The sequence below is a fragment of the Leucoraja erinacea genome, chromosome 11 (assembly GCF_028641065.1).
Source record: "Leucoraja erinacea ecotype New England chromosome 11, Leri_hhj_1, whole genome shotgun sequence".
NCBI lineage: Eukaryota > Metazoa > Chordata > Chondrichthyes > Rajiformes > Rajidae > Leucoraja > Leucoraja erinaceus.
In genome coordinates, this window is record NC_073387.1 from 53047723 (window position 1) to 53072389 (window position 24667).

Genomic DNA, 24667 nt, shown 5'->3' on the forward strand with positions numbered 1-24667 from the left:
CAGAGTGATGTATTAGTCAATGCATACAAAGAAGACAGATTATGAATTAGGTTTGGGAAGCACACATATATTTCTTAATACCTGGTGATAGAAGTGAGGCGGGCAAGGCTGAGGAACCAGTTGACGCTGCGCCTCAGATGCACGTGCTTGAATTAACTGCACAGACAACACCACAAATTAAAATTATGTTGCTTTATGATGTGCGAAATGAACATTTTTACCAGAAACGATGAATGAAGGCAAGAAGATTAGAATAAATACCTTCTTATTTCGAATAAAATAAACTCGAAACTCGATTGCCCCATTGATCATAATCCATAAAAGATCCCAGTGTGCTTCAGAAATGTCTTCTTCCATAATAGCTGAACAGAAGTCTACTGCCCTCTGCGTTACGGGGTTTGTTCTCAGGCGTCCTTCCTCCAACAACTGAAAACCGTCTCGAACATTGTTATTGAGCTGAAATTTCACAGCGCAAATATAAAACACAGCAAAATGCTGGGTGTGTGCATTGTCCAATGACCATCAATTTTATACACTCACACTTCTAATGATGTTCCCATCTGTCCCTTCTTCAGCACCTCCGGGTGTGGTGAGGTCAATACTGGAAATTTGCCTACTGCGGTGCTGTTGGCTGGTGGATGGTCTCGGCGCGGAAGTCCCTTCCGCAGGATCATCGGACGCATGGTCAATGATGTGTCGTTCCTGTAGGAATCACATAAAAACATTTAGACATAGTGTCCGGAGCCTCATGAACTCACAATTTGTTGTATTAAAAGTACCTTGGGTGCGCTAGTCCTGGTCACTACACGCACAATATGGCCTGATAGGAACCGCCACTTCTCCTCGATCCACCTATTCCTCTCTGTCAGTTTGCTGCCAGCTGACCCTGTTTTGGTCCCAAGTGCGGTGACCTTTCCATAGATGGTCCTCTGATTAGTGAACCATTGCACGAGTTGGTCATCTCCATTACAGTACAGCGATGGAATTAAAAATAACTTAAAAGCATTGGATGTATTCAGTTCTATTAAAAGTTCTGGACAGTAAATAGAGGCGTGTTTAATAGCCTGCCCTCCGCATTTAATCTGCTGATTCTTGTGCTTCTTGGAAACCTGAGCACAAGTTTGTAAATACAGATGGCCCTTTTTAAGACAAACATTACAAGTGAGAATTGCCTGCCCTCATGCATGCATAATTTATTTTGTGACTTAGGGAGACATGATTCCAACTGCAAACACAGAGAGTGTAAAAGCTGTCTGCGACTTTTTCACTTTGCAGCTGCAGGGCACAAACAGACTTGTACGAGAAGTTTAAGTTAACTGCAAAAACTGCACTTTTACATATATATCCTTGTATGTTTTAAATTCTTGAATAACATTAAATGGTTCTCCTGTTGATGAACTGATATATCGTTATATATACTCACATGAACACCCGGGAAACTCCGCAGCCTTCGTCTCCAGCAGGTTCTGTTTTCTCTCCCTGTTCCTATAATCCTCTCTGGATTTATCATAGAGAATTTCGTTCAATTGGTACCATTCTACAAGTTCCCCCTCTTGTTCCCTGGAGAAGTTGTATGGCCTTACCTTCTGCCACCTTCCCTTCACATAAGCGTCTGCAGAGGCTATTCCTACAACGGCTACTGGGGAGGCAATCTGACATACACCTTGCTCCCTCTCTCTCTGCTCCAAGGAGCCCTCAGGCAGTGTTACTACATCTGGCGTCTCCTGTTGCCTCTCCACCTGTCTCTCTAGCTGCATCTTCTCCTCATTCTGCTGCATGGCAAAAACATTTCTGGCATGCTTTACCCCCTTTTTCTGAGCTTTTCTGGGAGCCATCTCTGCGTGTTCCTGTTAAAAAGATTCTCCAACAATGACAATGAGGTGGGACGTCCTCGATGGACACATGTTCAATTAACAACATTGAGAACACCTTTTTTACTCACCTTCCCTCCCCTCTATCCAACTTCCGGGTTTACCGTCCGCAGGAGTTCCCACGGTAACCGCAAGAGTTACTACGGATTTCGCACGGGACACTTCATTCATAAAATGTTGCAATGCTAAACCACAAGTGCACAAGTCATTCTTGGACAAATTCAAACATGTTTGAATTTTCTCCCGAGTACACAAGGTACACGATTACCTGCCGTTAGCGCCACGGTGGTCCACGAATGCCGTATTGTTACCGCACGAGGTTCCCACGATGTCAAACTCGGGGTACCTCTTGCGTCAAGTCGCACCGTGAAAAGGGGGTTTAAGAGTGTCGTTTGTGTTGGCCATATTTAGCTATATCCAAACGAGTGGGCAGAGCGCTGTAGCACTGCAAGTTGAGATGGAAGAGCGCATCAAAGCCAGCTGCCGAGAGTGGGGGTGTGGGTGGTAAAAGGAAAAAAAATATTTAAAAAAATAAAAATAAAATAATAAAAAAATAATAATTTTAAAAAAAAAGATACATACATATGTATACACACAACAAACAGTCGGGACACATATCACTTAACCATCTTTCAAACCTGAGTCCCCGGACCTGAGATCCCCAATATCCCAACCGAACCTTGAGTGCCCATTGCACCAAGGTACGTTGTCCTCGCATCCGCATGGAGTAGTCCGATCTTAACTCCCAATATTTCCACATCCCAAAGCAACAAAGTCGCTCAATATCAGTAAAGTAACATAAAATGAAATAAATATAGTAATGATAACAATGATAATAATAATTTGAGAAATAGAAAATAGAAATAAAGTGAAGTAAACCTAAATGAATAGATACAAAGTTAAAATAATAGCCTTGGTAGTTGTGCTACCAATGACATTGCTAACCCTAATGGTAATAATAGTAGTGATGATAGTAATAATACAACAAGACAAATTAACAAAATGGTGATACTAAATAAGTAAGCCAATGTATAAGTGAAACAGGAATAGCTTCCTTTGGTATAACATAGTATAACTTAAAGTTGGTAAGGTATAAAGAAAGAGTTAGCATTAGAGAGATTAGCAAATTGCAAACAGGGTTCTTGGATTAAGGGGCAGGACAGAAGAACATCAATTATGTATTGTTAAACAAAAACGCTCTAAGAGCTAATTGGTGTAACACAGCCTCGACTATAATGAGTTATCAGCCCCAGACAGTCCGCTATGAAGACTAGTGTAAACAAACCATTCAAATGCTGGCCAGCTGCTAAAAACAAGAAGGCAGAGATCAAATCACGAACCACAATGTGGGTCCCTTGAGCCCAATTTTATAGCATGTGCAGGGGAAGAGCCTTTCAAGTATGATTACACATAAACATTAAAAGGAAAAGTTGGTAAGACATAGTCATGAACGTGGTGATTTCTTACTGGCCTCATACGTTTCAAGACAGGGGTCTAGTATAACAGCAAGGCCGAGCGCTAGCAGTGGCTAGTTGCTAAGGGCAGTCAAGCTAAAGTTAACCCATAATGTAACTGTAGATTAACTGGATGTAGACGTACCGAGCAAAGTCAGTCACCTGTGGATCCCGGTCTGCATCGACGGTAAGATGAAATGAAATCCTGAGTGTCCTCGGGAGATGTTAACCGTTGCCTCTTTCCTTCCCTGGCCATGATGAACAGCTTGGCTGGATAATGAAGGGAGGGTTTGAGACCCAGGTTGTACAGCTCCTTCATAACGTCTCGATATGCAGAGCGTTGTTCAACTATCTGGGGACAGTAGTCTTCAAAAATGTGGATCGGGATATCTTTGTACTTCAGCTTACCCCTCTGCCTCCGAGCCTCACGCACCACCAACTTGCGCGTCTGGAATCTATGGAAGCAAATCACAACTGCTCTGGGTTTCCCACCAGGGCTTGGCTTGGCTGCTAGCGTGCGGTGGGCTCGGTCTAGCTCCGGGGCTGATTCCAGTGTGCGTTCGCCAAGTGTCTCGAGCAGGAGTTGAGAGAAAAAAGCTGTTGTTTGGGGGCCTTCGATGTTCTCGGGGATGCCGACTATCCTTATGTTATTTCGGCGATCCTGCCTTCCAGGTCGATAAACTTAGACTTTAGCTTGGCGTTCTCTTCGATGACCATGGTTAGCATTGTCTCCATAGCTCGCATGTCTTGGCTGGTGGTATCGGCAAATGTCTCTGATGATGAAATACGCTGTTGTTGATCTAAAATAGTGGTCTGGATATTGTCCAGCTTCGTTTCCAGTTTGGTGAACGCTGCGTTGAATTCTGCCAGTAGCGATGCCTTGTGCTCTGTTAACATGGCTGCTAGCGTAGATATGGTCGTCGAGTCTTCCATATTTTGCTCCTCTTTCTTTCTTCTGCCTGACATCTTTGCGGTGTGGAGGAGTGCTGTCGATGGTGTTAAATATTTATGGTAGTTTTAAAACTTAGGCTGAGCTGTAATAACAGTTGAAGGTTAACAGATTGGGAGCTTGGAAAAGTGCAACTACTCCAGCATGTCGCCCCGCCTCTCCCCAGGTAATGATTGTAAATTGTCCCTAGTGCGTAGGATAACGCTAGTGTGTGGGGATTGTTGATCGTGTGGACTTGATGGGACAAAGGGCCTCTTTTCACGCTGTATCTCTAAACTAAACTAAACAAATCTTGACAGGCCAGAACCAGGGATGATGTTCTCCATTCTGGGATATCTGGAACTAGAAATCGCAATCTCAAACTATTTGGGTTGAGATAAGAAGAAATTTCTTCACCAAAAGGGTTGTGAATTTTTTTGAATTTTCATCCCAAGGGAGCTGTGAAGACTCAAATTAGAGGTCGATAGATCTGTAAATATTAATGGAAACTAACCTCATGGGGTTGGAACAGAAAAAAAAAAAACATTGCACTCAATACAATTCATAAGTTCATAGTCATAAAGTCTTACAGAGTGAAACCAAGCCCTTTGGACCAACTTGCCCACAACCGCCACCATGTCCCATCTACACTAGTCCCACCTACCTGCATTTGGCACATCTATCTATCTATCTATCCATCTATCATCTATCTATCTATCTATCTATCTATCTATCTGTCTATCTGTCTATCTATCTATCTATCTATCTATCTATCTATCTATCTATCTATCTATCTATCTATCTATCTATCTATCTATCTATCTATCTATCTATCTATCTATCTATCTATCTATCTATCTATCTATCTATTAATATATAAAACTCAAATCCATCCGTCCGCCTGCAGTACGGATCCCTTCCTGCCTTTTGATTCGTTGACGGCTGCTCCTTCCTATCAGCTTCCAACACACTTCGAAACAAAGTTGCAAGACAGGAACACTGAACTTTTCACTGCTGCAGCAGGCAGGGGAGGTGCAATTGAGGGAGGCAGGGGAGTGCTGGAAACTTACATTTGGCAACGGCTTCAGTTCCATTGGAGGAGACGGGTGCATGGTGGAATATTGGGTTGGGGGAATCACACCATTGGGGGAGCAGACCCAACGGGTCTGCACTTGGTCTAGTATATATATAAAACTCAAATCAGTCCGCCTGCAGTACGGATCCCTTCCTGCCTTTCGATTCGTTGACGGCTGCTCCTTCCTCAGCTTCCAACACACTTCGAAACAATGTTGCAAGACAGGAACACTGAACTTTTCACTGCTGCAGCAGGCAGGGATTTTTTTTAAAGAGGCAGGGCAGTGCTGGAATCTTACTTTTGAGAACGGCTTCAGTTCCATTGGCGGAGACGGGTGCATGGTGGAATATTGGGTTGGGGGATCACACCATTGAGGGAGCAGACCCAATGGGTCTTCACTTGGTTTAGTTAATATATAAAACTCAAATCCATCCGTCCGCCTGCAGTACGGATCCCTTCCTGCCTTTTGATTAGTTGACGGCTGCTCCTTCCTATCAGCTTCCAACACACTTCGAAACAAAGTTGCAAGACAGGAACACTGAACTTTTCACTGCTGCAGCAGGCAGGGGAGGTGCAATTGAGGGAGGCAGGGGAGTGCTGGAAACTTACATTTGGCAACGGCTTCAGTTCCATTGGAGGAGATGGGTGCATCGTGGAATATTGGGTTGGGGGAATCACACCATTGGGGGAGCAGACCCAACGGGTCTGCACTTGGTCTAGTATCCCTTTAAACCTGTCCTATCCATGTGCCTGTCTAAATATTTCATAAACATTGCGCTAGCACCTGCTACAACTACCTCCTCTGGCAGCTCATTCCATACACACGTTGTATGAAAATGTTACCCCTCAGGTTCCTATTAAAACATCCCCCCTCATGTAAACCTATGGATCTTGATTCCCCTACTCTGGGCAAAGACTCTACTTCTACCCAATCTATTCCTCATGCTTTTCATATGTCCATAAATCGCAGGTGCAGAATTAGGCCATTCAGCCATCGGGTCTACTCTGACATTCAATCACGGCTGATCTACTGTATGTGCCCCTCTCAATCCCATGTAATCAGTTGGGATCTTATTGAATCACGGAAGAGGTATAAAGGGCTAAATACCCTGTCATATTGTATATGTTTTATATTAACACAAAGATTTTGTGAATTATGCCTAAAAATTTTGCGAGGAGAATATTCAAAGAATGTATGTGTCATAAGCAACTCCAGTGCAATGATAAAGTGAAAGATTAAGTCTCATGATTTTGTGCAGTGGCAGACCAAACCACAGACAGGTCTGGAAATGAGATTTTGTCAGTACAGATCAAACATTCTAGTAAGGTCTGTTGTAAGCATTTTTATTCCTTCTTTGGTTTGCCCCAAATGCAATATTCAAAAAAATGTTATGAAAAGAAACTGCAGATGCTTGTTTAAACCAAAGAGAGACACAAAGTGCTGGAGTAACTCAGTGGGTCAGGCATCATCTCTGGAGAAAATGGATAGGGTCTGGACCCTCTTTCAGATTCTGGTTCAGATTCAAACAAGTGTTTTCTTGTTAGCATGGATTTATGTGAACATGCAGTGTTGGGCTGACTTGGTATCACTCCATCTGTGTGCATTATAAGGAGGCTGAAGAATATTACATTGGCTCTGCCATAGGCAAGTAAAGGGGGTACTTGGTGGAGAAAGTTTATTAGTGATTTGGCTGTTGGTGTGCTACTCTGCCATTGCTGTTTGCGCTCCATGTGCTCCTGTCCAGGAAGCTGAAAGAGACTGCTAGCTTACCAGATGATCATCCTCTACTCAGACACTCTCGAGTCAAGAATTTCTGATTTCATCACTCCCGGCTCTCCGCCCTCTAAAGCCTCCAACCTTATCGTTCCCCAGCCCCGCATGGCCCGATTTTACCTTCTCCCCAAAATCCACAAACAGAACTGTCCTGCCAGACCCATTGTTTCTGCTTGTTCATGTCCCACTGAATTAATTTCCACATACCCCGATTCCAGCCTTCACCCCCCTGGTCCAATCCCTCCGTACCTATGTCCAAGACACCTCTCATGCTCTTTGTCTATTCAACCACTCTGTTTTCCAGGCTCACCATTCCCTCATCTTTACTAAGGATGTCCTGTCACTCTACACCCTCATCCCCCACCATGAAGGTCTTACAGCCCTCCGTTTCTTCCTCGACCACAGAACCAGCCAATTTCTGCCTACCGATACTCTCCTCCACCTAGCAGAGCTGCTCCTTACACTCAACAACTTCTCCTGTGACTCCTCCCACTTCCTCCAAATCCAAGGTGTAGCTATGGGCACTCGCAAGGGCCCTAGCTTTGTCTGTCTCTTTGTAGGGTACATCGATCAATCACTGTTCCAGGCGTACACTGGCCCTAGCCCTGAACACTACCTCCACTACATTGAGCCATGCAGAGCTCACTGACTTCATCAACTTCATGACTAATTTCCATCCTGCACTCAAATTCACTTGAACCATTTCCGACATTTCCCTACTGTTTCTAGATCTCACCGTCTCCATCACAGGAGACAGACTGTTGACCGACATCTACCACAAACCTACTGACTCCCTTAGCTATCTAGACTATACTTCTTTCCACCCTGCTTCCTGTAAAGACTCTATCCCCTACTAATTCCTCTGTCTACGCCACATCTGCGCCCAGGTTTTCCATACTAGATCATTGGAGATGTCCTCATTCTTTAGGAAACCGGGGTTCCTCTCTTCCAATATAGATGAGGCTCTCACTTGGCTCTCCTCAATATCCCGCAGCTCCGCTCTTGTTCCCCCACCCATTAGCAACAAGGACAGAGTCCCCCTTGTCCTCACCTTCCACCCCATCAGCCATCGCATGCAACATACTTCAACATTTTCGACATCTCCAACGGGATCCCACTACTGGCCACATATTCCCATCTCCACCCCTTTTTGCTTTCCGCAGAGAACATTCCCTCCGCAACTCCCTGGTCACCTCGTTTCTTCCCACCCAAACAACCTCTTCCCCAGGTACTTTCCCCTGCAACTGCAGGAGATGCAACACATGCCCCTTTACCTCCCCCCTCGACTCCATCCAAGGATCCCGCCAGTCTTTTCAGATGAGGCAGATCTTCACTTGCACCTCCAACCTCATCTACGTTATCCGCAGTTGTCAACTTCTGTACATCGGCGAGACAAAGCGCAGGCTTGGCGATCGTTTTGCTGAACACCTCCCCTTAATCCTTTTATACCTACCTGATCTCCCGGTTGCTCAGCACTTTAACTCCCCCACCCATTCCAGAGTGAGGCCCAGAGCAAATTGGAGGAACAGTACCTCATATTTTGCTTGGGTAGTTTACCCATCAGTGGCATGAACATTGACTTCTCTAACTTCAAATAGCCCTTGCTTTCCCTCTCTCTCCAATCGCTCCCCTTCCCAGTTCTCCCAACAGCCTTTGTCTCCGACTACATTCTATCTCTGTCCCGCCCACTCCCCTGACATCAGTCTGAAGAAGGGTCTCGACTCGAAACGCCACCCATAACCAACGTTACTCCAACATTTTCTGTCTACCTTGTGCAAATCTTTGGTTGTGTACTACAGTACGATGACTGAGGTTGAAATGGAGTTGTACCTCTCATTTATGCTGTAGATGAATTACATTGCAAGGATATGAATTCCATTTCATAAGGGAGCTGAGGTGCAGTAAGGTGGCAAGAAAAATTGAGAAGGGAGCATTTGAAAGCCCATCAAGTCTATACTGCCATTCAATCATGGCTGATCTATCTTACCCTCTCAACCCCATTCTCCTGCCTTCTCCCCATAACCCCAGACACCCATGAATTTCAGAAGTCCGAGTCCGCGGCAACCAGCGATCCCCACATATTAACACTATCCTACACCCATTATGGATAATTTTTACATTTACTAAGCCAATTAATCTACATATCTGTACGTCTTTGGAGTGTGGGAGGAAACCGAAGATCTCGGAGAAAACCCATGCAGGTGACAGGGAGAACGTACAAAATCTGTACAGACAGCACCTACGGTCAGGATCGAACCCAGATCTCTGGCGCTTTAAGGTAGCAACTATACCGCTGTGCCACTGTAGCGCCCCTACTCCAGGACTACTCCAGAGACCTTGAGACTTTGGTTTTGTTGGTCTTGGGTAGAGATGAGATAGGATTGGACTATACCCTGTGGATGGAGATAAAGACATTTGCTTCACGGATTAAGTTTCAGATGAGGATTTGTTTGATGTGCTTTTTAATAACTGTTTATCTGTGAAAAAAATCCTCCAGCCATAGTTTCAGTGGACAGTTGAAATAGCTATTAAGTAGGACTTAATAATTAGTTTTAAGACCCCTTTATAAAAATTGTTCCTGACTGATCACAAAGTATGCTGTGATCATTTTATTAGCGGTATTTCATTGGAGACTGCCAACAAAAGGGTATGTTAAAATTATTTAACTATATTGATTACAAATTATTCATTGGTACTTCTTGATTTTGCCTTGTGAAATAGAAGTATTCTAGCATCCATTTCATGTACACAATTTTTACATTGCTGTAGGATTTCTCCATTCATTAATCAAGGACCAGTCTCACCCTGGTCATTTCTTCTTCTCCCCTCTCCCATCAGGCAAGAGGTACAGAAGTTTGAAAACGCATGCCTCCAGATTCAGGGGCAGTTTCTTCCCAGCTGTTATCAGGGAACTGAACAGACCACTCATCAGCTGGAGTGCGATCCTGACCTCCCATTGACATCATTGGAGACCTTTGAACTATCTTTAATTAGACTTTATCGGACTTCAATGTTATATCTTTACACTAAATATTGTACCCTTTTTTCTTTATCTCTGCACTGTGGATGTCTTGATTGCATTCATGTATAGATTTTTCCATGCCTGGGTAACAAAAACAAAAGCTTATCACTGTATCTACGTAGACATGACAATAATAAACTAAGCTAAACTGACAAACAAACAGTTACACTGAAGTGTTACCACAATGATACATGCAAGCCCTCTCAATAATCAATTACGTAATCGGACTTGTATCTCAGTAAACTCTAAGGAAACCCAATGCACTAGGAAAAGTAAAACTAATGAAAACTGCACTAGGAAGCATTTGATCTTTTAAAATATATACTGTACAAATTATATAAAATGATACCAAATAAGTTCGCAGTCCAGCCTACTCTATGATGTGCCTTGCCCTATTTAAAGTTAGCTTAAATTCATATCTAATGTAATAACTAAATGAATATAGATAATTTATATATAATAAATTCAACTTGTAATTTGTGAATTCTGACGTTAGTGATTCTATAATAGATGTGTTATATATATTCAAACAGCAAAACCATAAATTCCTTTCCAGCAACATCAGAATGGAAACAACTGTGCATTAGACTTTATAGCTGCAGGCATCGCGTGATAATGCAGTGACTATTCTCCAATTCCCATTTTAGCACACTTGCCCAAATACATTCCTCTTCATTTGTCCTTTGGCAGCTGCTTTTCTTTTCAGCTGCACTTTAAAACAGTATTTCAGTTTTAACATTTAGTTATCAAAGACCCTTACGTGAATCATTGGCTTGTGTTATTCTTTTTTTGTTCTTTTTAAGCCACATGGCAAACCCTTATCATATCTAAGGAGTATGAATTCTCCGTTATCATATGTACATGCATTCGGAGGCTGAACTTGTTTTTAATGGTTAAACAAATAACAATCTGGGATACCATCCAATCTTTAAAATGCCGCAAAGCAATCTTCACGTTTCAAGTGAGAGTCAATGAGAATTGTTTTCCTCACAGATATGCAGACATCTGGAATAGATTTATTTTATATACTAAAGCAAACATAAATGTTTTAATCATTAATTTTATTCATTTCCCCCTGCTAAACCCTCTTAATGCAAAGCAGTGGTTGGGATTCTATATATGGTTTACAGTAATTATAATCGTGTATCACAAACCCAAAACTTTGCCAGAGAAAGGAAGCTGGATCTTCTAGCCTGGAACATAATCTGTGCACATTTCATCCCTTCCTGAGCATTGGCAAAGTCTTTCTCTCAATGTTCATTCAAGAGTCAGTTCAAAGACCGAGGTTCGATTCTGACCTTGGGTGCTGTCTGTGTGGAGTTTGCATGTTCTCCCTGTGAGCTGCGTGGGTCTTCTCCAGGAGCTCAGGTTTCCTCCCACATCCCAAATATGTGTGGGTCTGTAGGTTCATTGGCCTCCATTAAAAAAAAAATGCCCCTAGTGTGCAGGGAGTGGGTGAGAAAGTGGGATGACACAGAACTATTTTGAACAGGAGATCAATGGTCGGCATGGTGGGCCAATGGGTCTTCTTCCATGCATGTCACTAAACTAAAAAGGTCAAGAGTCATGAGTGAAGAGTGTTTTATTGTTATACGTCCCGAAGCAGAAAAATAAAGTTCTTACTTGTAGCAGCACAACAGATATACAAACATAGTATTCAGTGGAACTTACAGTAGAACATAGAAAAGTACAGCACAGGAATTAGATCCTTCGGCCCACAATGTTTGTGCTGAACATGATGCCAAATTAAACTGATCTCATCAGCTTGTACATGATCCATATCCCTCCATTCCCTGTGCTTCCATGTGCCTATCTAAAAGCCCCTTAAGCACCACTCAGAGACACCATCATAAACAGTGAAAATAAATTCAAAATATAAAAGATAATATTCCCCACACTTCCATGTGCCTATCTAAAAGCCTCTTCAACGCCACTATCGTAGACACCATAATAAACAATAAAAAGTTCAAAATATAAAAAATTGTGTACTTGCAAAGACAAAAACACACATTGATTGAGATAACTTACTATTAGCAAATTAATACATAGCAACATTTGACGACATTTCAGAAATAGATTCTTGCCAGTATTTCAGAGATAAAAGATGATGTATAAATTAGTCAATGTCCCCTCGGTAGCATGCAATAAAATGTACTTGCATTTCAGTGGGACTTGGTGTGTAACAATGACTGGAAAGGACCTTTTTCTATGTCTGTATTCTTCCTGGGAGTTCTGGTTGGCACCTTTATCGCTGGCCAGTTGTCTGACAGGTGAGTTATTACATCTCTCCTCACTTGTACCAGGTATTTAATTATGTGATCAAGTGCCTGTTCATTGCAGGCTGATTTTCATCATCTATATTGTATAATAAATATATGGCATGCAAACCTACGAATGAGATTTTAATGTTTTAAAGGATGTGTTGGTTTTCAACATTTGGAAACTCATTCTATAGCTTACTGTTAAAATATTCAATATCGTTCTGTTAGTAACAATAGAATCAAACACATTTTCTCTCTTTAAACACCTGAAATAAATGTAATTTGTCATTACTGCAACTAGTGATGTTAACTCATTTGATCTCATGCCACTTTACAAAATAATACATCTTTTGGAATAAAATAACAATTTGTAGGAAGTCACTAGATGTTTAGGAAGATAAGGGTCTCGACCCAAAATGTCACCTGTTCCTTTTCTCCAGCGATGCTGCGTGACCTGCTGAATTACTCCAGCTTTTAGCGTCTGTCTAAGATGCGGACTGCAGGCGATGTAAGAAAAACTATCAGGGCGGAACGGTAGTGTTGCTGTCTTACAGTGCTTGCAGCACCGGAGACCCGGGTTCAATCCCGACAATGGGTGCTGTCTGTACGGAGTTTGTACGTTCTCCCCGTGACCACGTGGGTTTTCTCTGAGATCTTCAGTTCCCTCCCACACTCTTAAGACGTACAGGTTGATTGGCTTGGTGTATGTGTAAATTGTCCCAAGTGTGTGTAGGGTAGTGTTAATGTGTGGGGATAGCCTGTGGGTGCGGACTCAGTGGGCCAAAGGGCTTGTAACCGCACTGTATCTCTAAATTAAACAGAGGGAATTCTCTGCTGTCTGCCTCGGGGAGCGTCATCGACCAGGTTATCTTCAGCTAACTCAGTGGGTGAAGAGTGATTCTCAATTCATAGTATGGATTGCATCCGTCTAGAGGAATGATCTTCATCATTGAAATACAGGGACAGGAACTAACCACTCTCTATGACCTTTATACCCTTCAGAAAGCCTTCTGGGCCTGTCCCACTGAGGCGATTTCTTAAGCGACTGCCGGCGACTATCACAGTCGTAGCAGGTCGTCGAAAAACCGGCGACTGAACCTGCCCCCCCCCCACGACAATGTCTATGACAAGCTACAACAACTAGCACCTAGTCAACGTCGAGCTACAGCAAGCTACCGACAACCGGCGACCCATTAGGATGTCCAACTACAACAACCTACAATATATACAAAGATTTCAAAGTATAATTTTAGATCCACTGGAAGAAGCAATGAATATTAAGGCTGACTCACAAAAATTAATATCATATCTATATAATAGTATTTTAAATAGAGAATTACCATCAACAGAGGCAATTAGAGAAGACTGGGAAAAAGAATTAACGATAAAAATTTTGAAAGAAACATGGGAAAAGTATTTGATATACAGTCTATACATAAAGGTTCGATTAATGCTAGACACAATTTAATTCAATTCAAAATACTACATAGACTATATTATTCAAAAACTAGGCTGAATAAATTCTACCCAAACATTTCTCCCAGCTGTGATAAATGTCTTTCTCAAAATGCCAATATTACACATTCTTTTGTTTCTTGCACAATACTTCATAAATTTTGATGTGATATTTTTGATATATTCACAAATCTATTTAAGATAAAAATGGAACCTAATACTGAAATGATTATATTTGGAGTAATGGGAGACGGGAACACATTAAACATATCCCAAAACTCATTTTTTAATTATGGGTTAATAACAGCAAAAAAACATACTTAAATTTTGGAAAAACACAACAATACCAACGCTTAAAATGTGGATTATAAATATGTTGGACACAGCACACCTTGAAGAAATGAGACACCTCCTACATAGAAACATAGAAACATAGAAATTAGGTGCAGGAGTAGGCCATTCGGCCCTTCGAGCCTGCACCGCCATTCAATATGATCATGGCTGATCATCCAACTCAGTATCCCGTACCTGCCTTCTCTCCATACCCCCTGATCCCCTTAGCCACAAGGGCCACATCTAACTCCCTCTTAAATATAGCCAATGAACTGGCCTCAAATACCCTCTGTGGCAGAGAGTTCCAGAGATTTACCACTCTCTGCGTGAAAAAAGTTCTTCTCATCTCGGTTTTAAAGGATTTCCCCTTTATCCTTAAGCTGTGACCCCTTGTCCTGGACTTCCCTAACATCGGGAACAATCTTCCTGCATCTAGCCTGTCCAACCCCTTAAGAATTTTGTAAGTTTCTATAAGATCCCCTCTCAATCTTCTAAATTCTAGAGAGTATAAACCAAGCCTATCCAGTCTTTCTTCATAAGACAGTCCTGACATCCCAGGAATCAGTCTGGTGAACCGTCTCTGCACTCCCTCTATGGCAATAATGTCCTTCCTCAGATTTGGAGACCAAAACTGTACGCAATACTCCAGGTGTGGTCTCACCAAGACCCTGTACAACTGCAGTAGAACCTCTCTGCTCCTATACTCGAATCCTTTTGCAATGAAAGCTAACATACCATTCGTTTTCTTTACTGCCTGCTGCACCTGCATGCCTACCTTCAATGACTGGTGTACCATGACACCCAGGTCTCGCTGCATCTCCCCCTTTCCCAATCGGCCACCATTTAGATAATAGTCTGCTTTCCTGTTTTTGCCACCAAAATGGATAACCTCACATTTATCCACATTATACTGCATCTGCCAAACATTTGCCCACTCACCCAGCCTATCCAAGTCACCCTGCAGTCTCCTAGCATCCTCCTCACAGCTAACACTGCCCCCCCAGCTTAGTGTCATCCGCAAACTTGGAGATATTGCCTTCAATTCCCTCATCCAGATCATTAATATATATTGTAAATAGCTGGGGTCCCAGTACTGAGCCTTGGGGTACCCCACTAGTCACTGCCTGCCATTGTGAAAAGGACCCGTTTACTCCTACTCTTTGCTTCCTGTTTGCCAGCCAGTTCTCTATCCACATCAATACTGAACCCCCAATGCCTTGTGCTTTAACAAAGACCAATTCTTAACGAGTTGGTCTCCATTTATTTATTTCTTGGATTCATGTGGTGCAACTGTATCATAAAAAGCAAATGTGTCAGGTATGGGTGAAAGATGATCAACAATATAAAAATTCATCTCCTAGCGTCTATTTGCTAATCTCTCTCCTGCTCTCTCTTCTTTCTTATTTCTCTTCCTCACTATCTCTTTCTTTGTTTTATACACACTACACTTTTCTCTACTCTGTACTATCTCTTTCTTTCTTATCTCTCGCTTTAAAAAAAAAAATGGAGTTGTACAGAGAATGTATCAGGTTAACATATATTTTCGCACCTGAAAAGAGGTACCACTGTATTGTACTTACTTCTAATAAAATTAAAATAAAAAATAAAAAAACAACCTACGACCACACAGGCAACAACCTACAGCAACCGAAGTCAACCTACATCCACCCGCGACAAGCTACGACCCTATCGGCGACAACTGACGACAAATGAAGACAATTCAGTCGCCGGTACCTGTCGCCGGTTGACGTAGGTTGACGTAGGTAGCCGCCAATGGAATTCGCCAAAGTCAGCACCAGCGACAACCTACCTCACCTGGCGACAGCCTGCGACAGCACCTACATCAGGAGAAGTCAAGCTACGCTCATTGGCGTCAACCCACTGTCGCCAAAAATGTTTGAACATGTTGAAAATCCAGCGGCGACCAGAAAGACACTATGACTCTTTAGACGACTGAGGTGACTGCTCACGACCATACAGGCGACACCCCAGCGACCATGTGGTGACAGCCTAGTCACCTAAAAAATAGCCTAAGTGGGACAGGGTCTGTTGAGTCCCAATGGAAGACTGAGGAGTACCCTCCTCAAATTTATCTGCTGTCAATATTTGGCTCCATAGTGCATCTGCTTCCTGATCTTAACCAACAGGTCCACGGCTCTGTGCAGACTTACATCAAGTAAGACCATGTCCATTGGTATTTCACTTGTCCCTGCTGTCATGTTGCATCTCCGATAGACTCTCAGCTAGACTGCACCTAATCAATAGACAAATGGGAAACACTTCAACCTACTTTGTCTCTGGCCCAAAACTGGTGAGCCCAATTTCAGACACTGACTACAGTACAGACAGAGCTTGCACATGCACATGGACAGACCAAAGCCCTGGGCCTCCTCCATTGTCAGAATGAAGCCAAACCTAAATTGGAGGAACAGCACCCCGTATTTCGCTTGAGCAGCTTACAACCCAGCTGTATGAATATTGGCGAATATTGATTTCTCTAACTTCAAGTAACATTGCATCTCCTTTATCTCCATCCCTCCCTCACCCCAGTTATTGTACTGGTTTCACTGTTGAGTTTCAGTGTCTTTATAACTCGTTATCACCTATCCCACAGCCAACAATGGACCATTGTGGGCTCCACCATTCCTTGAATATTGTTGCCTTTTGCATGTCTTCCAGTCATTTGTCCTATATCTCTCATTTCCCATTCCACCGTCTCTCAGTCTGAAGAAGGGCCTCGACCCGAAACGTCACCTACTCCTTTTCTCCAGCGATGCTGCCTGACCCACTGAGTTACTCCAGCATTTTGTGTCCAATCATCACCATCTTGTTCACTGAAACACATGAGAGGAAGGGCTTTATAATTTACAACTTCAAAGTAAATGGTGTCTACCAACTTTCCTCCACTATACCACTCTGCCTACTGAAAGGTCCATGTGAAAATGTTGGGATGCATGAATTGCTTTCTACAATTTTAAAGAAGACATCTTTACATCTTTATTTTAGATATTTAGAGATAGAGTGTGGGAACTGGCTCAGCGATCCCCGTATATGAGCACCATCTGACACACTGGAGACAACTTATAATATACAGACTCCAATTAAACTACAAACCAGTATATCTTTCTAATGTGGGAGGAAACCGGAGCACCCAGAGAAAACCCATGCAGGTCATGGGGAGAACATACAAACTCCGTACAGACAGCACCTGTAGCCAGGATCAAACCTGGGTTTTTGGCGCTGTAAAGGCAGCAACTCTACCGCTGCACCAGCGTGTCGCCCTATAAAATGAAGGTGATTAATTGATCATTGATGATTACATTTCCTGTCACCTTCAGGGACCAAGAGCTTACCAAGTGGACAAAGGAAATGATCCAATGGCGTTCTCAAAATGTATTTGAAAAATGTAAAATATTTCCCTGTGGCAGATATCAAAGAGAATTCCTGGTCATTATTGTGGAATCATGGTTCAGGGCAAAAGACATTTGGACAGTTACATGGATAGGGAAGGTGGAGAGCGGTATGGGCCATATGTGGGCAGGTAGGATTAGTGTGGATGGGGCAGCTTGATCAGCATGGGCAAGTTGGGCCGAAGGGACTGTTTCCTTGCTGTACTACTCTATGACTCCACGGCTCTATGACAACTCAATATTCTTGCATCTCTCATTGCTCCCCATCTACAATTCCCTCATAACTCAAAATAAAGTTAACTAATTTGGATGACATTGAGTACCTCACGTCAGTTCACAGGGATCACACCGATCCCACCTCACTATTTTCCCTCACATTCAACCTTTTCCAGAACCTCCTGCTGCGTTTGTGGCAGAACTCACATTGGCCTCATCAGCCAACACAGGACTGGAGTAGACACAAGGCATCATCAGTAGCGAGCGACTGCCTGAGTTTATGCAATAGTGGCTGTCCGCACCTCTGTAAAAATGCATTTGTGGTAACTGAGAAAGTGGATTTACTGAGCATAAATATGCAACAGTATGTTTGGATTTTTCTGACGTTTTGTTTCTGATTTTCAGATTTGGGAGGAAGTCTGTTTGGTTTGGAACCATGGCTGTGCAGACTGGATTCACTATGATTCAAGTGTTCTCGCCAAACTGGGAAATCTTTTGCCTTCTTAATTTTTTTGTGGGCATTGGGCAGATTTCAAATTACGTAGCTGCCTTTGTTATAGGTAAGTACCTGCGTTATTGATTGCTATGTTTAAAAACTCTTTGGGTGTGATTTGTATTTTATTAATGTAATGTATATAATGGTAACTAACTTTAAGAACAGTACTAGAATATTATGCTTTGTGTCATGTGACATATACAATATCTTATCAGTCTCGTGAATATGTGTGAGTATGCGCAGTGTACTTTTGTAAAATAAACAAGACCCACACGGGCAACAGTGTGTACTGAAAATCTGTGCTTGTTCCTATCTCCATGCTGAAGACGTAATATCTTACAATTAACTGAAGTCGATTAAATAAAATTGGTAACAATATCTCACAATTGTAATTGGTCTTGTTCTTGTTAACTTTCCTTACAGGATCTGAGGTCCTTGGGAAATCAATCCGGGTTGTCTACTCTACACTAGGACTTTGCATTTCTTATGCAATCGGCTATATGTTCCTGCCTTTCATTGCATACTTTATACGAAGCTGGAGGATGCTGCTTTTTATCCTGTCTCTTCCAGGCCTGCTCTACATTCCTCTGTGGTGGTATGTAGGAATTAACCTTAACATATCAAAACACTTTTATGGACGCCAATGTTCAAGGGGGAAAGGGGAAGGTGGAAACATTTTATAGGAATCTGAGGGGTGCCTTTTTCACGCTAAGGTTGTGAGAGTATGGAACGAGCTGCCGGAGGAGGTAGTTGCGGCAGGTGCTATCGCAAAGTTTAAGAAACAATCAGATGGATACATGGATGGGACACGTTTAGAGGGATATTGGCCAAATGCAGCCAAGTGGGATTAGTGTAGATGGGACATGTTGGTCAGTGTGGGCAAGTTAGGCCAAAGGGCCTGTTTCCACACTGTATGACTATGAAAGGTTGGACAGACTTGGATGGAAGGCTGAGAGTGTAAATATGCTGCTAAAGCTTACCCCCCCTTAGGCTAGTTCAGTAAAACCACTGAGTCAAGCACTGGACCAACTAAATTTTATTTTTGAACGAACAACAAATCCCCCTATACAATAACGAAGCCAACGTGGGTTCGCTCCTTGTCTCTGCCTGATCAAGCCCTTCAGCCTCGTGCAAGCAGACACTACCAAAAGGTCACGCAGTCCCAAGCGTCCTTCCAGAAGATTGACAATGATCCAAGTCGGGGTTACCTTTTATAGGCCAATGAACCATGAGGGGCCAAACTACATAGGGGTGGCTCCCCTCACAAGCCAATTACACATATTGATTACATTGAAGTATTATTGACAGTCCCCCAACCCAATTACAAAGAGTCCCATATACAATGTTTCTCCAGAGGCTTCTGGAAGGAAGTCAGCTAACTGAATAATGCAACCTTTATCCTGGCAGTACAAACAATTCAGCCAGGGCTTCACACTTCGGCCAATCACCAAACAGCAGGGTAACTGTCTTGCAACATTATCAACATTATTTACAATCCCTCTGCAGTAATCCAATCAAACCCATGCATCTACAACACCTTAGAGTTTCTCTGCAAAGTCCTCATACATATTATCAATTGCGAGGACATCTGGACCACACCTTATCTGATGTATTGATCTGGGACCTAGACTTCCTGGCACCAGCTTGCAGCTTGAGGCTTCTTGCAGAAAAAGGCTAACAGGCCCTGTAGATGCATAAATCCTTTGCTTTATTTTAGCTCTGTTTTGGCCAGGATTTACAAGAGGAGACTTTCTTCTTCTTTCATGTCCATCATCTATGTTTCAAATGTTCGGCCAGGCTCTTGCACATTGGACAGCCTTCTCCTTTGCCACCGCTAGATCCAGGCAGCGTTGTTCACCAAGATGTGAACATCTTAGTAGGTGCGGCATGGATTGTACATATTATCCACATTCACATTCTGTAGTAGCAGAATTAGCTCAGAATTAGCTGTATTTGATCCACCACCACCCCTGTCAGAACATTCCAGACTCCTACCACTCTGTCTAAACAACATGCCCTGCTCATCTCCTGTAAAGTCTGCACAAAGCCCTACAAAGCTGCAACATGACTTCCTAGCTCTTATACTCAATGCCCCGACTGATGAAGATAAGCGCACCGCAATGCATGTGCAGGAAGGAACTGCAGATGCTGGTTTAAACTGAAGATAGACACAAAGTCCCTCAGTCTGAAGAAGGGTCTCGACCCAAAACATCCCCATTCCTGCTCTCCAGAGATGCTGCCTGTCTTGCTGACTTCCTACAGCACTTTGTGGCTATAAGTGCACATCCTCTGCACATCGATGGAGCTGATGTGGAAAGGGTCAGCAGCATGAAGTTCTTAGGACTACATCTGTCTGATGACCTGACGTCCACGGCCAACACCACAGCTCTGGTCAAGAGAGCCCAGCAGCGACTTCACCCTCTCCGAAGACTACGTAAAGCAGGCCTCCCCACCACACACCTACATCTCCTGTAGGGGGACTGTCGAGAGCACACTGACAAGCATCACTTCCTGGTTCGGGAGCTGCAAAGTACGAACTGCACTGGACAGTGAAGACTTCCTGGCTCTTTTCCACTCCCTTGCCATATACAGGAAGAGATGTATCAACAGAGCCATCTCCATCATAAGACCCTTACCACCCCGCATGACATCCATCCTGTATCTGGGAGAGGAACAGCAGATGCTGCAAAAACTGAAGATAGCTCCAAAGCTTCTTCCCACAGGCTATAAGACTGTTAAATGGATGCCCCCTGCCAAGATCCCACAAACCCCCACATGCAGGAGAGCCACTGTTGTGCCCTGCCGGTCGGAACGGCTGTTGAATGTTTAGTAGAGTGTTAAATTTGTTCATGACATGTATTTTTTATTTTTATTTCTATTTATTTTTTCATGTACACTGAATGGACACTGGTTGAGCAACGTTTTTTTGTTTCCTCTGGGTATGCAAATACTCAGGAAATGACAATAAAGATATACAATACAATACAATACTATAAGCATACTGCACATCCTCTTTACTACTCAATATACATATTGCCTCAGGGGGTTATGGACTTGGAAGCCAAGATCCTTCTGTACATCAATGCTGTTGAGGGTCTTGCCATTAACTGTATACTTTCCCCTTGCAATCGACAACTCAAAGTGCAATCCCTATGTCTATAGTGTCAAGTCAACTTTATTGAGGTCTGCACAAGTGTAGTGAGGTACAGGTATAATGAAAACCTTGCTTGCAGCAACATCACAGGCACCTAGACTCAGACAATGGATTTAGTGAAAGGGCTAAACCCATTATAGCTAAAATCTTACAATGTGATATCCTTTATGAGCAATAGGAATCGGGGCATGAAAAACACAGTTAACATGCTAGGATTAGATAATGTACAGAAGAGATCAGCAAATTGTAAGATTTATAAAATGGAGCAAGTGAAAACTGCAAATTGAACAAGATGTAATATAACGTGGTAAATATTAACTGCATTGAATTTACCATAATGTGATTATATTCAGAATTTCAATTTCACAGTTGTTGCTAGGTGCAACTGGATATTGCTTATTAAAAAACATTGTATACAGGGTAGTTTTTTGGCATGGTTCAATTTGAGTTCACTTCGGACTGCACAGACCCAGTTACAACACACTTGCTCTGGAACTCTTTCCCATAAAGAAGAACGTGTTTTTTTAATTGGCTTTCATGGCTTAAGTGGAATCCTGAACTACTAATGTTGGGCGGGGAAAAGAGAAGATAGGAAGTGGTCATATTTTGAGGTGCATTTGCTATAATTCAATAAATATATTTGAGGAAATATAAAAGTTTTTATGGTTTTAATGTTTTGAGGGATATGGGCCAAACACAGACAGGTAAGACTAGTGTAGGTGGGGCATGCTGGTCTGCATGGGCAAGTTGGGCTGAAGGATCTCTTTCCATGCTGCATGACTCTATTAACAAAATCACACTAATAGCTTCGTACGGTTGAGTTTATTGTCACGTGTATCGAGGTACAGTGAAAAGCTTATTGTTGCGTGCAATCCAGTCAGCGGAAAGACAATACATGATTACACTCGAGCCACTTACAGTGTATATATGATACCGTTTAGTGCATTTTGTCAGTTTCACTTCAATGTGAATTCCTTAGCATTTGAATGTTTTGCTTTTATGAAAATGTCTCTCAAAAGACTAGTTAGAAAATTGCAGTGTTGATCATGACTACTGCTGCCAAGCCATCAAATTGCTTCTTAAGGCCTCTTTGATCTTTCGATAAACACAAATAATGCTTTGTAAGGCATTATGGATTGCTGATGTTTGGATAATTGGTCTGTGGTTTCTTAATTCATCTCCCAGTACTGTTTTCTCCACAAATAACTTGTTTGCGAATGTTTGGGACCGGCAATAATGACTGAAAATCTAATTATGGAACATTCACAATGTAATAAAATCATGAAGGTCAGACAGTATGAATTTCGTAAAAGCTTTTCTGAGGAAATGAACATAGGCCTTTTCTCAGAATGCCTTGAATGTGAGTACTGTTTTGCTGGAAATTCGTGGAAATTAATTATTTTATATTAAAATACCATTTCAGAACATTTCTGTCTAAATGACACTGACAGTAAGACCAATTCTTTGGCAAATTAGAGTGTCAGAGAATATTGCATATTTCAATGATTCAATTTTGCACTCTTTTTTTATTTTTCATGTGTACATGTGTGTGTGTGTTTATATATATATATATACACATGTGTGTGGTTGTGTGTGCGTGCGTGCGCGCGTGTGTTTGTGTGTGTGTGTGTGTATATATACACACACTGAACTTTTTTTCTCATTTATTGTTTTGTTTACAGAATACTTTGTTTGAATATTCTGTTGTGCTGCTGCAAGTAAGAATTTCATTGTTCCATTTGGGACATTTGACAATAAAACACTCCTGACTTGACTCTTCCTTTAATGACACCTTATTGTCACATGGACGTAGGTACAATGAAATGTTTTGTTTTTATACAATCTGGGTAAAGTCACACTATAGATAAGCACAATCATAGATAAGGACAAAAGTGTAGCGATTGTAGTGTGAGGATAGTAGATTTCACCGAGACAGTACACAAAGAATCGCCATCATGCTGGCGCCAATTTCAAACCCAATTTGACATTTGACATTGAAACTTGTGACAAAAATTCAGGTATTGATACATGACAAAGTGCAGCAAATAATGATAAAGGGTGAAGGAGATGGGGACTTTGAGGATTTTTGATTTGCGCTTAGAGTAATGAAAGTAGATTAGATTGGGGAAGGAATGAGTGGGTTATCATATGATGAGCGTTTGACGGCACTGGGCCTGTACTTAAAAGGATGAAGGGAGACCTGATTGAAACGTCCGAAATAGTGAAAGGCTTATGGGTGTGGAGAGGATGTTTCCATTGATGGGAGAGTCTAGGAAGATAGGAGAGTCCAGAGGTCAAAGAATCAGAATTAAAGGCAGTTCCTATAGGACGATGGGAAATAATTTCTTTAGTCAGAGGGTGGTGAATCTGTGGAATTCTTTGCCACAAAAGGCTGTGGAGGCCAATTGATCTTTTTAAAGCAGAGATAGATAGATTCTTGATTAGTATGGGTGTCAGGGTTTATGGGGAGAATGCAGGAGAAATGCATTAGGATGGGGAGATGGATCAGCTATGATCAAATGCCAGAGTAGACGATGGGCAGAATGGCCTTATTCAACTCCTGTCACTTGACCTTATGATTAGAAGTTATGATGTCGAGGTTCTGAGAAAGGCCTAGAAAAGAAAAGAAAAAGGGGAAGAATTGGCCAGGTACAATTATCAAGGTTCAGTATGCAGATTGAAGTTGACAAGGAAGTTCTAGTTTGAGTTTCAGACATGCAGCATGGAAACAGGCACATCGTCCCACAGAGTCTGGACTTTATCTTGCACTTGTTCCCTTTGTCCTATATTTGTACACTGTGGATGACTTGAATGTAATCGCAATTAATTTATTAGCCAAGTATGTTTTGCAACATACAAAGAATTTGATTTTGCCATACAGTCATACCAAAAAAAAGCAACAAGACACACAACTACATAAAAATTACCATAAACATCCACCACAGCGACTCCACCACATTCCCCATTGTGATGGAAGGCAATAAAGTCTTATCTACATTCCTCCTTTTTCTCCCGTGGTCGGGGCAGTCAAACCATCCGCAGTCGGGGCGATCGAAGACTCTACAGCCGGTGAACTAAGCTCCCACGCCGGGGCGATCGGAACTCCTGCGGCTAACCCTAACCCTGCGGCTTGGAGGTCTCGAATTCGATCCCTAACCAAGGGACCGCCAGCTCCGCGATACTATGTCCACAGGCTCTCGTAGTTGGAGCTCCCGAGG

At 42.4% G+C, this 24667-nt stretch overlaps 1 protein-coding gene across 1 annotated transcript in view; it reads left to right on the forward strand.

The window, feature by feature from the left end:
- Positions 1-24667, forward strand: part of LOC129701827 (organic cation/carnitine transporter 2-like) — a 66315-nt gene that overhangs the window by 12809 nt on the left and 28839 nt on the right. Inside the window, exons 2-4 of the mRNA XM_055643297.1 lie at positions 12291-12394; positions 18205-18359; positions 18719-18890. Coding sequence (XP_055499272.1) covers positions 12291-12394; positions 18205-18359; positions 18719-18890 — 431 coding nt within the window. The remainder of the gene's footprint in view (positions 1-12290; positions 12395-18204; positions 18360-18718; positions 18891-24667) is intronic.